The sequence below is a fragment of the Dipodomys merriami genome, unplaced genomic scaffold (genome assembly GCF_024711535.1).
Source record: "Dipodomys merriami isolate MVZ:Mamm:240054 unplaced genomic scaffold, mDipMer1.0.p SCAF_2, whole genome shotgun sequence".
In the NCBI taxonomy this organism is placed as follows: Eukaryota; Metazoa; Chordata; class Mammalia; order Rodentia; family Heteromyidae; genus Dipodomys; species Dipodomys merriami.
In genome coordinates this window covers 9,159,569-9,172,736 of record NW_027203381.1, presented here as the reverse complement: position 1 = coordinate 9,172,736, position 13,168 = coordinate 9,159,569, and the positions used below count along the sequence as shown (strand labels likewise).

The following is a 13,168-nucleotide window of genomic DNA, read 5'->3' as shown; positions in this document are numbered from 1 at the left end:
TAATGAGTGTTTGCTGTCCTAACTAAATAATAATAAAGCAATGAGTTTCACCTTATTATTTTCACCCTATTTTTTCACCCTGCTTCAAAGACAGGTCTTCCTACAAACAAAAAAAGTTTGAAAACGGATAGACATCTGTGCTTGAAATTCACTTGAAAAACTTGATAGCATTTCTATTTGACTGTACATTATAGAGATAATTACATCCATGTATGTTTTAAATTAGCGTCTTACTGAGTTTTTCTTAGGTATTAGCTCTCAATTTTCTATGTGACATAAAAGGAGATGACTTTTATTTTGAACTTAGTAATATTTTTTAATCCATATACATTGCCGTTTACAGAGAAATATGTAAAAAGCAAAGGAGTAGAGGTAGAAAAATTGAGTTAAAGCATAGAATAAAGCCATGGAAATAAGCTCAGAGAGTCTGGTAGACTTGTTAGTTGATAGGTGATTTTTGTTATTGTTTTTGAGAGTTACTAATTTATGTTTGTGGATTCTGAATTGTGGGTAGAAGGTTCTCTGGATCTTTGATTTTGTGTTAAGATACCTGGGCACATCACAGAGCCAGTGAGCACCCTCAGTTCCTCTGAGAGCCTTAATTTAACATCCTACAAAGGCTTCTACAACCTCTTTTTAAAAAGCTGTAGTTCTGCAGAAGAGTTTTGTGTGATATTACTGCTCTTGTAAACAGTGTATCCCAATCAACCTCTCTGTTATTCTCCTCTAGCCCACTCCCCTTTCTTAGAACAATTTAAACAGGTTTCATTCTGTTTCATACATGCAAATAAACTATATCAAAACAAGTTTACTCCTCATTCACCCTCTTATATAGCCCCCCTCTCCCTGCCCTCTTTTACTTTGCTGTTGATTGATATGTGATTTGGGAGGTGGGGGAGGTAATAAGAGGCTTGAACTCAGGACCTCACTCTATTTTCTGCTCACAGCTAGTGCTCTACCACTTGAGCCACACTAACAATTCCAGCTTTTCACAGATCAAGTGATGATAAGACTTGTCTTTGAAGGCTGGCTTCAAACCCCAATTCTCAGATCTCAGCCTCTTGAGTGATTTTTGATTACAGTCATGAATCTTGCACCTGGCTTGATCTGTGTGTTTTTTGTTTTAATCTGCTACCTCACTGTATTCTCTCTAACAGAGATTTTTCTACAAGTAATATTTTCTTCTGCATGTAATTGTGTTATACTCTAGCTGAAAGGTAACTTGTACACTGACATGTTGTTGGTAGGACACTCTTTTAAGAGTAATTTGTTTCAAAAAAAAAAAAAAAGGAGAAAAAAATAAGATGACCACCAGTCCTTTGGGTTGGAGTATGGCTCAGTTGATAGAGTGCTAGCCAATGAGCTAAAACTGCAAGTTTCAAGACTGTCTCAGACCTAAAAAGGGGGGGGAAAAAAGAGGACTTTGATATTATCAATCACATTTTAAAAGTGTATGTTCTCTAACCTCCAATTCCATGTCTGATCTATTTTAGACATGCTTCCACCTCCCACCCCACCCCTGGTCATGGGGCTTGAACTCTGGGCCTGGGTGCTGCCCTTGAACTCTTCAGCTCAAGGGGAGTGCTCAACCGCTTGAGCCACAGTGCCACTTCCAGTTGTCTAGTGGTTTATTGGAGATAAGAGTCTCACAGACTTTTCTGCCCAGGCTGGCTTTGAACCGATCTTCAGATCCCAGCCTCTTGAGTAGCTAAGATTACAGTTGTGAGCCACCAGCGCCCAGCTTAGACATGCATTTTTATTGTTATTATAGAGGTGGTGTATGGGGGGGGGGGAAGGGTTACGTTTATGTGAGTCAGGTAATGAGTATATTTCCTTTTGAACAGTGTCATCTGTTCTCTAATTCTCTCTTAGTCCCTCTCTCCCGTCTCCACCCACAATTTGTATAGTTCACTTTCATCAATGTCCAGTGAACTCCACTGCTGCACTTTTTTACCCTTTTTCCATCAAGTTTTGTGCCCTCCCTCTCAACCTCCCAAAGATGTACATGTGAATATACTGTTTATAAGGTAAAGAAGAGTCATCAAAAACTAAAAAGAAAAATAAAACTCTTTTGTTTTCATATCTTGGAGTTTGTTTCAGTATGTATATTACTTTATATAAATATGAAGAGGCATTGCTCCTTTTTAAATATATTTTTATTGTAAAGTTACTGTACAGAGGAGTTACAGTTACATGAGTAAGGTAATGAGTACATTTCCTATCAAGCATTGTTACTCCTTCCTTTATTTTTCCCCTACCATGCCTTCCTGCCCCACCTCCCCAACTCCTCCCTCCCCCTGCACCTTTAAGACACTTATTTTTATTTTTTATATTTATTTTTAAGACATGTTTATTTTTACAACAACAAGTAAACCTAGATTTTATAAAAGCTCTGGGCTAGGAATGTGGCTTAGTAGTAGAGTGCTTGCCTAGCATGTATGAAGCCCTGGGTTTGGTTGCTCAGTACCACATAAACAGCAAAGACTGCAAGTGTTGCTATGGCTCAAGTGGTAGAGGACTAGCTCTGAGCGAAGTTCAGGGACAATGCCCAGGCCCTGAGTTCAAGCCCCATGACTAGCAAAAAAATAAAATAAAAAAGCTTTTTAAGTAAAAATATTAAAGGCTGAAAACAAACAGAATGTCCAACAATAGATTAGTTAAAACAGGAATATATGTGTGCTGATGTAAAATATCACCAAATACAAGATACATTTAAGCAGATAGATTAGAATACAGCCAATATACGTATGCCTAGATTCTATCTATTAAGGAAAGAGAAATTGCATATGCCAACATGCTTATAAAAAGATTCATACAAAATAATCTAATAAATTCTTGCAGATAAAGATTCTGGTTGGGAAATAAGGGTGCCCACTTTCTATGTCTTTTACTACATACCAGGTTATAAGTAACAGTACTAAGATTCCAGATAACCGTGATCCTCAGATCTCAGTCTCCTGAATAGCTAGAATTATAGGCGTGAGCCACTGTACTGTGCACTTTCTGCTAAACCATAAATGCTACATATGTGTGCTTTAAAACATAGCTCTACAAAAGTTAGGTTATTTCAGAAGAATATGATGCAAACTATTTTAACTTAGTAGAACTGTCAAAATACCCAATCTATTTTGAAGCCAAGCCAAGTGATATAAAATCAGTCATTAAAAAAAAAAATGTCAAAATATAACACATACTAAGGAAGTGGTAAAGAATCTGCCAGAAGCATTGTAAAGTGGTCATACTACACAGCACAGCATTAAACTTCACCAAAATCATGATATTGTGCATATATAATTGTAGGATATTCAAATGAGACTATGATCAAGTAGTCATCAACTAAAAGTCAAATATACTATTAGCTATACAGAATCAAATAATCTAACAAAACCAAATTAGCTTGCATTGTCTTTTTCATCTTGAAGCTTTGCTGTATAGTTATATTTAAGTTTCAGTTCTAATGAAGAATGCTTGGGCTGGAAAGGTGGATCAGTGGTAGAGTGCTTGCCTTGCATGCATGAGGTCCTGGGTTCAGTTCCTCGGCACCACATAAACAAAGCTAGAAGTGGTGCTGTGGCTCAAGCCTTAAGCTGAAGAGCTAAGGGCCAGAGTTCAGGCCCCACGACCGACAATAAAAAAGAATGGCTAACCTTTGGAAAGAATAGAACACAGTTGCAGTCTAGGGTGTAGCCTTTCAGATTTTTCTCATCTAGTATTTCAACAGTTCTAGGAAGTCAAAAATGATGTTCATTTGTTCTTGGAACCAGCTAGTCCTGTTGTGGGTGTATAAAATTGCTCAAGGTAATGTCATGAAATTTTCCATATTGTTTCTAACCATTTCCTGGTTCTGTACTTGTGTGCTGCCTTATTTTTTGAGCCTTTAGCACATTTCTGGACCACAAATTTTAGTCTTGCCCTGTGGCTTTAATTTGTTCCAACATTTTTACTAATTCAGAATTTTACTTGTATACTGTTCAACGTAGATTATTAAGCATTAATGAGTAAATACATAGCCTTCAGTTTTCACAGCTTTAAAAATTAGAGCATTAAAGCTGAGTGTCCCGTGGGTCACACTTGTAATCCCCTTCTTGTAAGTCCCCCTTCTTCCTAGCACACAGAGAGAAAAAAAGAAAAAATATTAGGGAGTTGGACTGTCTCTAAAATGTCTTCTCAAATATTTTGAAAATACTAGCCATTGGACACTGAGCCTCAGCATTAGAGAATTGAAATTCCAGAAATTAAAAATGTGAGTTTGCGATGGACAGAAGTTTGTTGTTGTTTGTTGTTATTTGCCTAGATTCTAGTATATGCAGACATTAACTTTTTATTTCAGTTCAAGCATATTAAGTGCTTCAAGTCTTTCCTGTTTCTTTTACCAGTGTTACAACTATTTTTTTAAAAATTGGTAATGTGGCTTGAACTCTGGCCTGGGTGCCTGTCCCTGAGCTTGTTTGCTCAAAGCTAGTGCTCTACTACTTTGAGCCACAGCTCCACTTCCTGCTTTCTGATGGCTAAGAGTCTAATGGACATACCTGCGTGGGCTGGCTTTGAACCATGATCCTCTGATATCAGCTTCTTGAGTAGTTAGGATGATAGGCGTGAGCCACCAGCATCCAGCTTGTTTCTACTATTTGTAGCCATATCAAATATTTCAAGATTGACTTATAAAAGTAGAAGATAGAGTATCATTGTGGTTTTATTGGGATATTTATAAGTACTCTGTCCACCTAAAAGAAAATGTTCATTGAAAGTTCATTCAATAATATAATTTTACATTGCTTCCAAAGTAGAAAAATTACATTTAGTCATATTTCTTTCAGCATCCATATTTTAGAATAACTTTATAAGTTTGTCTTTCTTGGATATTAATTTCTGAGATTCATCCTTAAGTGCATAATATATTTAGACATGACCTTAAGCTTAAATATGATTTTTTTATTTTTTTGGTAATAATAATTTGAAGTCAGGGTCTTGTTCTTGCTAGACAGATAGGCAGATAATCTGCTACCACTTGAGCCATAGCTCCATTTACCTTAGTAATAGTGTCTTTATTGTATAAATGTAGTATGTATTTTATATCATTTATCATAACAGATTTTTAGGCATTTAATGTCCTTTACTATAAAATTATAATTTAAATCTAGTTGGTTATTTTTTTCCCTGCCATTTAATTGACAGCTAAGTATTTACAGGATTTTAAAATGATAGAGCTTCCATAATAAAAAATCAAATATATTGTGAGAAAATAGTTCAACATTCTACTCCAATGAGACAATTATTAATACTAATGTAAATACAGTATAAATATATTAATATTAATACAGTATAAATACAAACAGACAACATTTATGGACTTGTTTTTTCTTTTCCTCCTTTAAAAAATTTTTCATACAAGATCTCTAGCCCAGTCCGACCCTGAATTCAGGATCCACTTGTCTCAGCCTCGTTGCTTATATTACAGGTGTATACCACCTGTACTTTCTATGTCCCTGTCCTTTTAAAAAGTCATGTTTTGGTAGTTCACTTTATTTCTTGTCAGTGAGTTGGCCTATAATAACTGTTCAATAAATGTTTGAATTTGGCCATGATTGCATTAAACATTCTGTCAGCACCCAGTCAGTTTTTTTTGTGCATTGTATACTGTAAAATTTCTACAAGATACCTTTTAAAGAATCTGGAATTTTTGTATGAGTGTTTGTACACACATGCACCAGTCATAACTCTAAAACTGGAGGCTTGGGTACTGTCCTGGAGATTTTTTGCTCAAGGCTAGCCCTCTACTATTTGAGCCACGGCTCCATTTCTGTCATTTTTGATAGTTAATTGGAGATGAGAGTCTTAAGACTTTAATTGCTTTTAATTGGCTTTGAACCAATCCTTAAATCAGCTTTCCAAGTGGCTAAGATTTCCATTGTGAGGCACCAGTGCCCAACCTTATTTTTCTTAATATTGTGAAAATTAATATATCTCAATATTAAAATAGTAAATAAAATAATACTTATATGATGGTTTATAAAATCATCTTGCATACTTTTTTTTGAGCTGGTACTAAGGTTTGAACAAGGGCTTTCATTTGTTCCATTTGCTTGGTTGGCTAGTGACGAGTGACTTGAGCCACTGGGCTGATTTCATAATCCTCCAGATGACAGCCTCCTAAATAGCTAGGATTCAAAGTCGGATCCAAAGGCATTGGGCTTAGTCTGTGTATCTTGTAATCACAACATGTATAATAGATTTAGATCTCAGATTTGATAAACTTAAGAACAGGTCTTACTGGTTTGTGAACTGTGATGAAAGTTCCTAATCATTAGCTTCTGAGTTATAAAGCAAAGTGTTAAGAAGTTACACAAGCATCCTGGCATTTGAAGAAATGCTTTGTGGTTAAAGTGCTTCATATGAGAACATGGTGGTTTCTCTTCTCTGCTTTCCTCTTCTTCCTCCTTTTCCACCTTGTCTCAACTATTCAAACTTTTGGGTTCAAATGATTGTCTCAACTCAGCCTCCCAAGTAGTTAGGAATACAGATATATGACATCTCACCTGGCTGATAACTTCTTTCTTAGTCACACTTTTCCCTTTTCATATTAGAACATTTATTTGTGCTAGAAAAGAATTGTGTCTGAATCCAAACAAACATACAATTCATATAGCTATAATAGAGCCTCTTAGTAGTCTTAAACTTAAAAGTATGTTAACTTACAAAATCTGGTAGAGCTTAGTTTGGTCAAGGTTAAAATTTTTTCTTCCATAAATATTTTCTGATGAGTATATCATGTGGAGGAGATGGGGACAAACAAATCGTTTAAGGATTCAGGTGGACCTGTTGCAACAATGAGAAGTACAAAATGTCATGTCAAAACCAGCTTTACAATTTCGGTGTGGGGGGGGGAGGGGGGTATAATTGGGTGGGGGGAGGGGGGTAAAATTGGGTGGGGGGAGGGGGGAGGCAGGGAAGGGAAGTGAAGGGTAAACAAAGGAGGAGGCTGCAATGCTTGGTAAGAAATGTATGCATTATTCTGCCCATGTAATTGTAGCCCCTCTGTACAGTATGTTCTCAAATAAAATAAAATACAATTTAAAAAAAAAAAAAAATATTTTCTGATGAGATAGACTAGGTTTTATTAAATTGGGCAAATTACTTAACTTTTAATTAAAAAGAAGCTCATGGAATATAACATCGTTGACTTGGAACTTAAAAAATGATAGGTGCTGGAGGTGTATTACCTGTAGAGCACTTGCCTAAATGCTTGGGGCCTTTGGTTCAATTCCCATCATTGTCAAAAAAAAAATTAAGTAACATTTTAAATATATCCATAATAATACCACATTGAAATTTAGTCTGTGTATTTGCCTTCCCCAAAGATCATTTCTATTGTATAGATGTGTTCTTTAGTACTTCAAAGAAAAATAGTTGCAGTGTAATGGATAAGGCATGTTACCTAAAGATATTGTAATTTAGGCATATACAATAAAAATTAGGAGAAAGAAGAGATTTAGTAAAGCAGTAGATAGATGAGTTCTTAACATAAAAATACTTTATCTGAAATCAGCAGCTAACTAAACATTCCATTAGGAGTAAAACAGAGTTTAGTATCAACACCAGAATAATGTTGATTTACCTCTATAATCTCTCCAACCCCGTGTTCATCTAACGATTTTAATTTTTATGCTTTTAAAATGAAGTTGCATATCAGTTTTTTCCATAAAAACTTCTACGTGTATATCATTAGAGATCTTTAATTTTTTAAGTTAAAATTTAAAATTAAGAAAATATATAGTTTTTTTTTGTTTGGTTAGTTTTTGTTTTTTGTTTGCCTGATTTTTGGTATCAGTACTATGGCTTGATCTCATGCTCATGCTCAGCTTGCTTGCTCCTGGCTGGCAGCCTGCTGCTTGAGCTACGCTTTCAGTCCAGTATTTTACTGGTTAATTGGAGATGGAGTCTTATAGACTTTTCTGCCCTGCACACCATTGATCCTGTGATCTCAGCCTCCTGAGTATCTAGAAATACAGGCACGAGGCACTGGCACCTGGCTATAAGAGTTAAATATACCATTTAATGAGTTTGGCAAATGAATGCACCTGTGGTTTCACATACCCTATTACAGAAAATCCTTTATGCCCCTTCCTAATCCTGTGTATAGAATTTTTGTATCAGGCCTTCTTATTTAAGACATTCCATGTCTTACATGAATAGCTTGATTAACATAGCATTTAAATATCTTAAAAAAGTATTACCCAGGGCTGGGAAGGTGACTCAATGGTAGAGTGCTTGCTTTGCATGCTTGAGACCCTGGATTCAATTTCTCAGGACCACATAAGCAGAAAAAGTCAGAAGTGGTAGAGCACTTCAGCCTTGAGCTGAAGACCTGAGGGACAGTGCACAGGCCCAGAGTTCAGTCCCCATGACTGGCCAAAAAAAAAAAAAAGGATTATCCATTTTAAGTGGATAATTCAGTGGTTTTTAGAATATTTATGGAGTTGGGTAACCATAAGCTAATCCACTTTTGACTGGATTTCTTGCAGTCTACCCTATGTGTATATTGTTTACAAGCTAGCCAAAGATAGGGGCAGGGAAACTTGATTGCCTTAAAGTAGTTTAAATTGATTTGAGCATTTTTACCATGTTTGTTTAGTGGAATTCCTAGAACTTAAAAGTCAAGTTCTGGGGCTGGGAAGGTGGCTCAGTGGTAGAGCGCTTGCTTTGTATGCCAGAGGCCCTGGATTCCTCAGCACCACATAAGCAAAAAGAAAAAAGCTGGAAGTGGCACAGTGGCTCAAGTGGTAGAGTGCTAGCCTTGAGCTGAAGAGCTGAGGGACAGTGCCCAAGCCCAGAGTTCAGGCCCCACAACCGGACCCCCCCCCCCAAAAAAAAAAGTCATATTCTTATTCACAGGTGCTTATATTAAATTCTATCCCTTACTTGACAACTAAGTAAAAATCTATACATTAACCATTTTACTTTTCTGTTTATTATAGATCGAGCTGGAAGCATAAGTACTCTTGATTCTTTAGACTTTGCAAGATATTCAGATGATGGTAACAGAGAAACGGATGAGAGAGTAGCAGGTGAGTAAGATTGTAAACATAGACTTGGATTCTTTGACTTTCCAGAAATATTAAAAAGGCTTGAAGAATTCTCTTCCTTCTACAATATGGTATGTTACTATAATGTATATAATTATTATACAAAGTTGTGTTATTAACTTCCTGTTACTAATTACTAATTAGGCTTTAGGATTCTCCAGTTTCCTGTTTGAGAAGTTGTGCTGAGATTTTTGCTGAAAGTTTTGGTATTTATATACCTCCAATTTGCTGAGTTTTCCTTGTAGCTAGCAATTTACAACCAAGTAGTTGTAAAACTGGTGAAAAACAGGCTTAAGTTAGCCATTGTGTAGTCCAGTTATTGGACCTTAGCCTCATTTGCCTTAATCCTTTAGTCTTACAAATCAGGTTTATTGTGATATTGTGTATCACTGTAACTACTGATTGTTAAAAATTGGTTTAAATAGCTACATTTTGGTTGGTAAATAAAAGTTAGCCTTGAGTTCCCTGTACTCCCTAGGTACACAGATTTCTAGAAAGTTTCTTTCTTATGATTCAGAAAATAGAAGGATCGTGCTGTTACAATAAGCCTTTCCAGGAACCTGCCCATGCCAACAAGGAAATCTTTTCTAATTGTTTAGTTTTTCATTCCAGTCTTCTTTCCCCTTCTGTACTCCACCCTTTCCTTCACAGCCCTGCCTTGTAGATGTTATCATTGGATCTATAGGGACTTCAGAGAACCAATTTGTACTCTATATTCTGCCTATGCCAGATGAGCCCATTGGGAGTCTGCTGAAGCAGGGAGTTGGGGCTTTCATGCTGGAATTTGCCAGTATAAAAGCACTGGCTCTCTAGTGTGAATATCTACTATCTCAATTGCTCTTTGCCATTAAAGACAATGTTGATTGTATTGCAGAAACTACTTTTTGGAAGACTTTGACTCTGAGAGAGATGGAAAAATAAAACAGTTAATTGGACTGTGCACACTTCACTGAAATAGAAAAGTTACCAAAAGGAACCCTGCAATAGACCACAGATAGAGCCTGGGAGGGTAGTATAAGGTCAGAGCGTGCCCTTAGTGAAGATTCATCTATTCACTAAATCTATTGAACTTTTTAAAATTTATTACAAGTTTGTTAAAAACCTACCAAAGGAGGCTGGGAAAGTGACTCAGTGGTAGAGTGCTTGCCTTGCATGCATGAGGCCCTGGGTTCTATTCCTCATCACCACATAAGCAGAAAAAGCTGGAAGTGGTGCTGTGGCTCAAGTGGTAGAACGCTAGCCTTGAGCTGAAGAGCTGAGGGACAGTGCCCAGGCCCAGAGTTCAGGCCCATGACTGACATAAAAACAACCTACCAAATACTTCCCTGTTATGGTCATTATGGATAAAAGTATATACAAATTTGTATGTAGCACTTGCCCCTAACAGTGTATATTAACTCATTGATGACAGAATTACTATTATCTTTCCTTTCCCAGGTAACTGAGGCACACAGAGATTATATAAGACTTCAGTAGCAGAGCCAGGATTCAAATCAAGATAGCCTAGCAACAGAGTCCACAGTTGACTGCACCATATGCTACCTCTTGGCATGAGGATTAGGTTTGACCTAATTAAAAATAACATTCCTGTAAATGATGTTCATTCCTTCCTTGAGATTAGAGATTGAATATTTAAAACCTCAGTGTTGCATGAGTTAAAACAAAAACTATTATTAATTCCACAGAAGCTTAGAGAGAATTCAGCATATAAACAACAGTAATATCAATTTAACAAAGACATCACTGAAAGAACTTAATGAAGCTCCTTGTATTAGATCATTTATTGACAAGTACATCAAAATAGTAAATCATATCAGAAATATCTAAAAGCAAATCAAGTATAAAAGTATTTAATGTTAAGATTAATTTATCCTATATGTCACTTGTAAAATTGTATTACCTGTAAAGTAGCATATGTAATCAGATAGTAGCTATTTTTGTTAAATGTATAGTATTTAGTCTATATATATGCATGTATGTATATTTACATAAAGTTTGACATGTTCTTTTTCTGTACATATTGATACATTTTGCTCCTATCCAGAAATTGGTCATATGATTATTTTGTTTAATCTTTTGAAACATATTTTAGGTTGAGTCAAATTGAAATGCTCCTTGTTATTCTTCATAGTTAGCTGTTTTCATGATTCTAATTAGTATTATGCATGTAAGAGCAAAATATTCATAATCATTAATTAGAATAATTATTCATGGCCACATAGGTAGAAATAATAGTATAGTTCCTTTGACTCATACTATATATATAATGCTTTCATTCCCTGTATAATTTTCTATTATTTTGAGTTATCTGGATACTTCACAAATATATTCAGCTAAGAGTGAAATGTATTAAATGTGATCATTTTTACTTTACATTTTTAATGTGAGAATCTAAAGAAAATATCATACCTCTACATTTGAAAATACTTTGTGACTTTTAATTACTACACTGTATTCATATATAAATATATCTTCCCTAGAAAACAAAGATATAGTTTACTAAGAAAATAGCTTTCAATCTTTTGGTGCTCTTGTGTTGTTATTTTAATCAAATGTGTGAATATGGATGAGGCTTTACCAAAAATTTCAATTTACTGAAACTCCCATTTCCCAAAAGATGTGTTAACCATTCATAGTAAGTAATTAAAATCCTTATCAAAAGACTGATAATTGAGTGCGTCTTGTTATCTGCCATTGGATCATATATAAACGTCTCTAAGTTTATGGATAATGTAGGTAGAGAGTTCCTACTCTATGTCAGGCACTTCGCTCTGTGCTTTATATAAAATTTTAAATTTTGTCAACAGTCCTACAAAATAGATCATTCTTATTTAATAATTTAGAAAAATGAGAGTTACTAAACCTGGGAAATTTGCCACTAGCATGAGCAGTGAGATTTTCTGGTGCTACTATTTTATTACTTAGTATTGCTTTTGGGTTTTTTGTTTTGTTTAATTCAGAACCCATAATATGTCCTTTAGGAATAGGTTGTACCCCTGAGCACTGCAAAGTCATGGGAGAAGAGTCCTGTCTTTCTCAAATAAAACTTAAGTTACTCACTGGTATGACTCTTGCCTGTAATTATATCTAGTCAGGAGACTGAAATCTAGAAGGCTACAGCGTAGTTCAATGGTAGGCAAAGTTCAAATGGTAGCATAACAGCCAAGCAAGTATAAAGCCCTAAGTTCAGACCCTAGTATGGGCAAAAAAACCCTCAACTTACCCATTTTCTTCTCAAAAAAGTAAAAATTTTAAAAGTTTTGTATCTTGGTATTTTCTGCATTCAATTTACTTTTCTTATGAAGTATGTATGTTCACATAAATGATTTAAGTAGAAATTAAGATGCCCAAAACACCTTAAATGGATTTTATTTTTCGTTAGTAAAAAGCCCAAGATTTTTTAAAGGAATCAAAAGACATCCATGTTTCAAACATTTGAATTACTATAATTTAATTTGTGCATTTTGAGTGTCTGCTATATATTAAGTACTATGTTAGTAGATATAGAAGTAGTTTTTGCCCTAAAGAAATTTGTTCAGAAACTTATCTGTATATTATAACACAGACATGTCCAGTGGTTTGAAAATGCTGACAGACTCCTTGTTAATTTTAGAGTTACCAATACTCCTGTTTCAGGTTTAGAAGATCAATCTTTTACCATCAGAATTCCTGACTGACATTCTAGTATCACCTTCTGCTTGTGTGTAACTTCTCTAAAATCACACAGTTCTGTGCTGAGATTTAGAGAAGCATAACAATTGTACTTTCTAACTTGTAAGGAAAACTACTGGGTTTTTTTCTTTCTTTTTTAAGTTTCTTGTAAAGATGGCTGTACAGAGAGCTTACAGTTATATCAGTAAGGTCATGAGTACATTTCTTGTTGAGCATTGTTACCCCTTCCTTTGCTTTTCTCCTACTATCCCTTACCTCCCCATCTCCTCCACTCCTCCCCTCCCCAAAGTTGTAAAGTTCATTTCCAACATAGTGTCTTCTGAGTATCATTGTTGCAATGGGTCATTCTCTGTCCTTGTTTCAGCATTTTGTTATTCCCCTTCCCCTCCCCAAATTAGATAAATATATATACA

General features: G+C 35.4%; 1 protein-coding gene across 6 annotated transcripts in view; it reads left to right on the top strand.

The window, feature by feature from the left end:
- Positions 1–13,168, top strand: part of Relch (RAB11 binding and LisH domain, coiled-coil and HEAT repeat containing) — an 89,362-nt gene that overhangs the window by 4,329 nt on the left and 71,865 nt on the right. For all 6 annotated transcript variants that reach the window (XM_070029000.1, XM_070029002.1, XM_070029001.1 and 3 more), the window contains exon 2: positions 8,976–9,065. In XM_070029000.1, the coding sequence (XP_069885101.1) occupies positions 8,976–9,065 (90 nt within the window). The remainder of the gene's footprint in view (positions 1–8,975; positions 9,066–13,168) is intronic.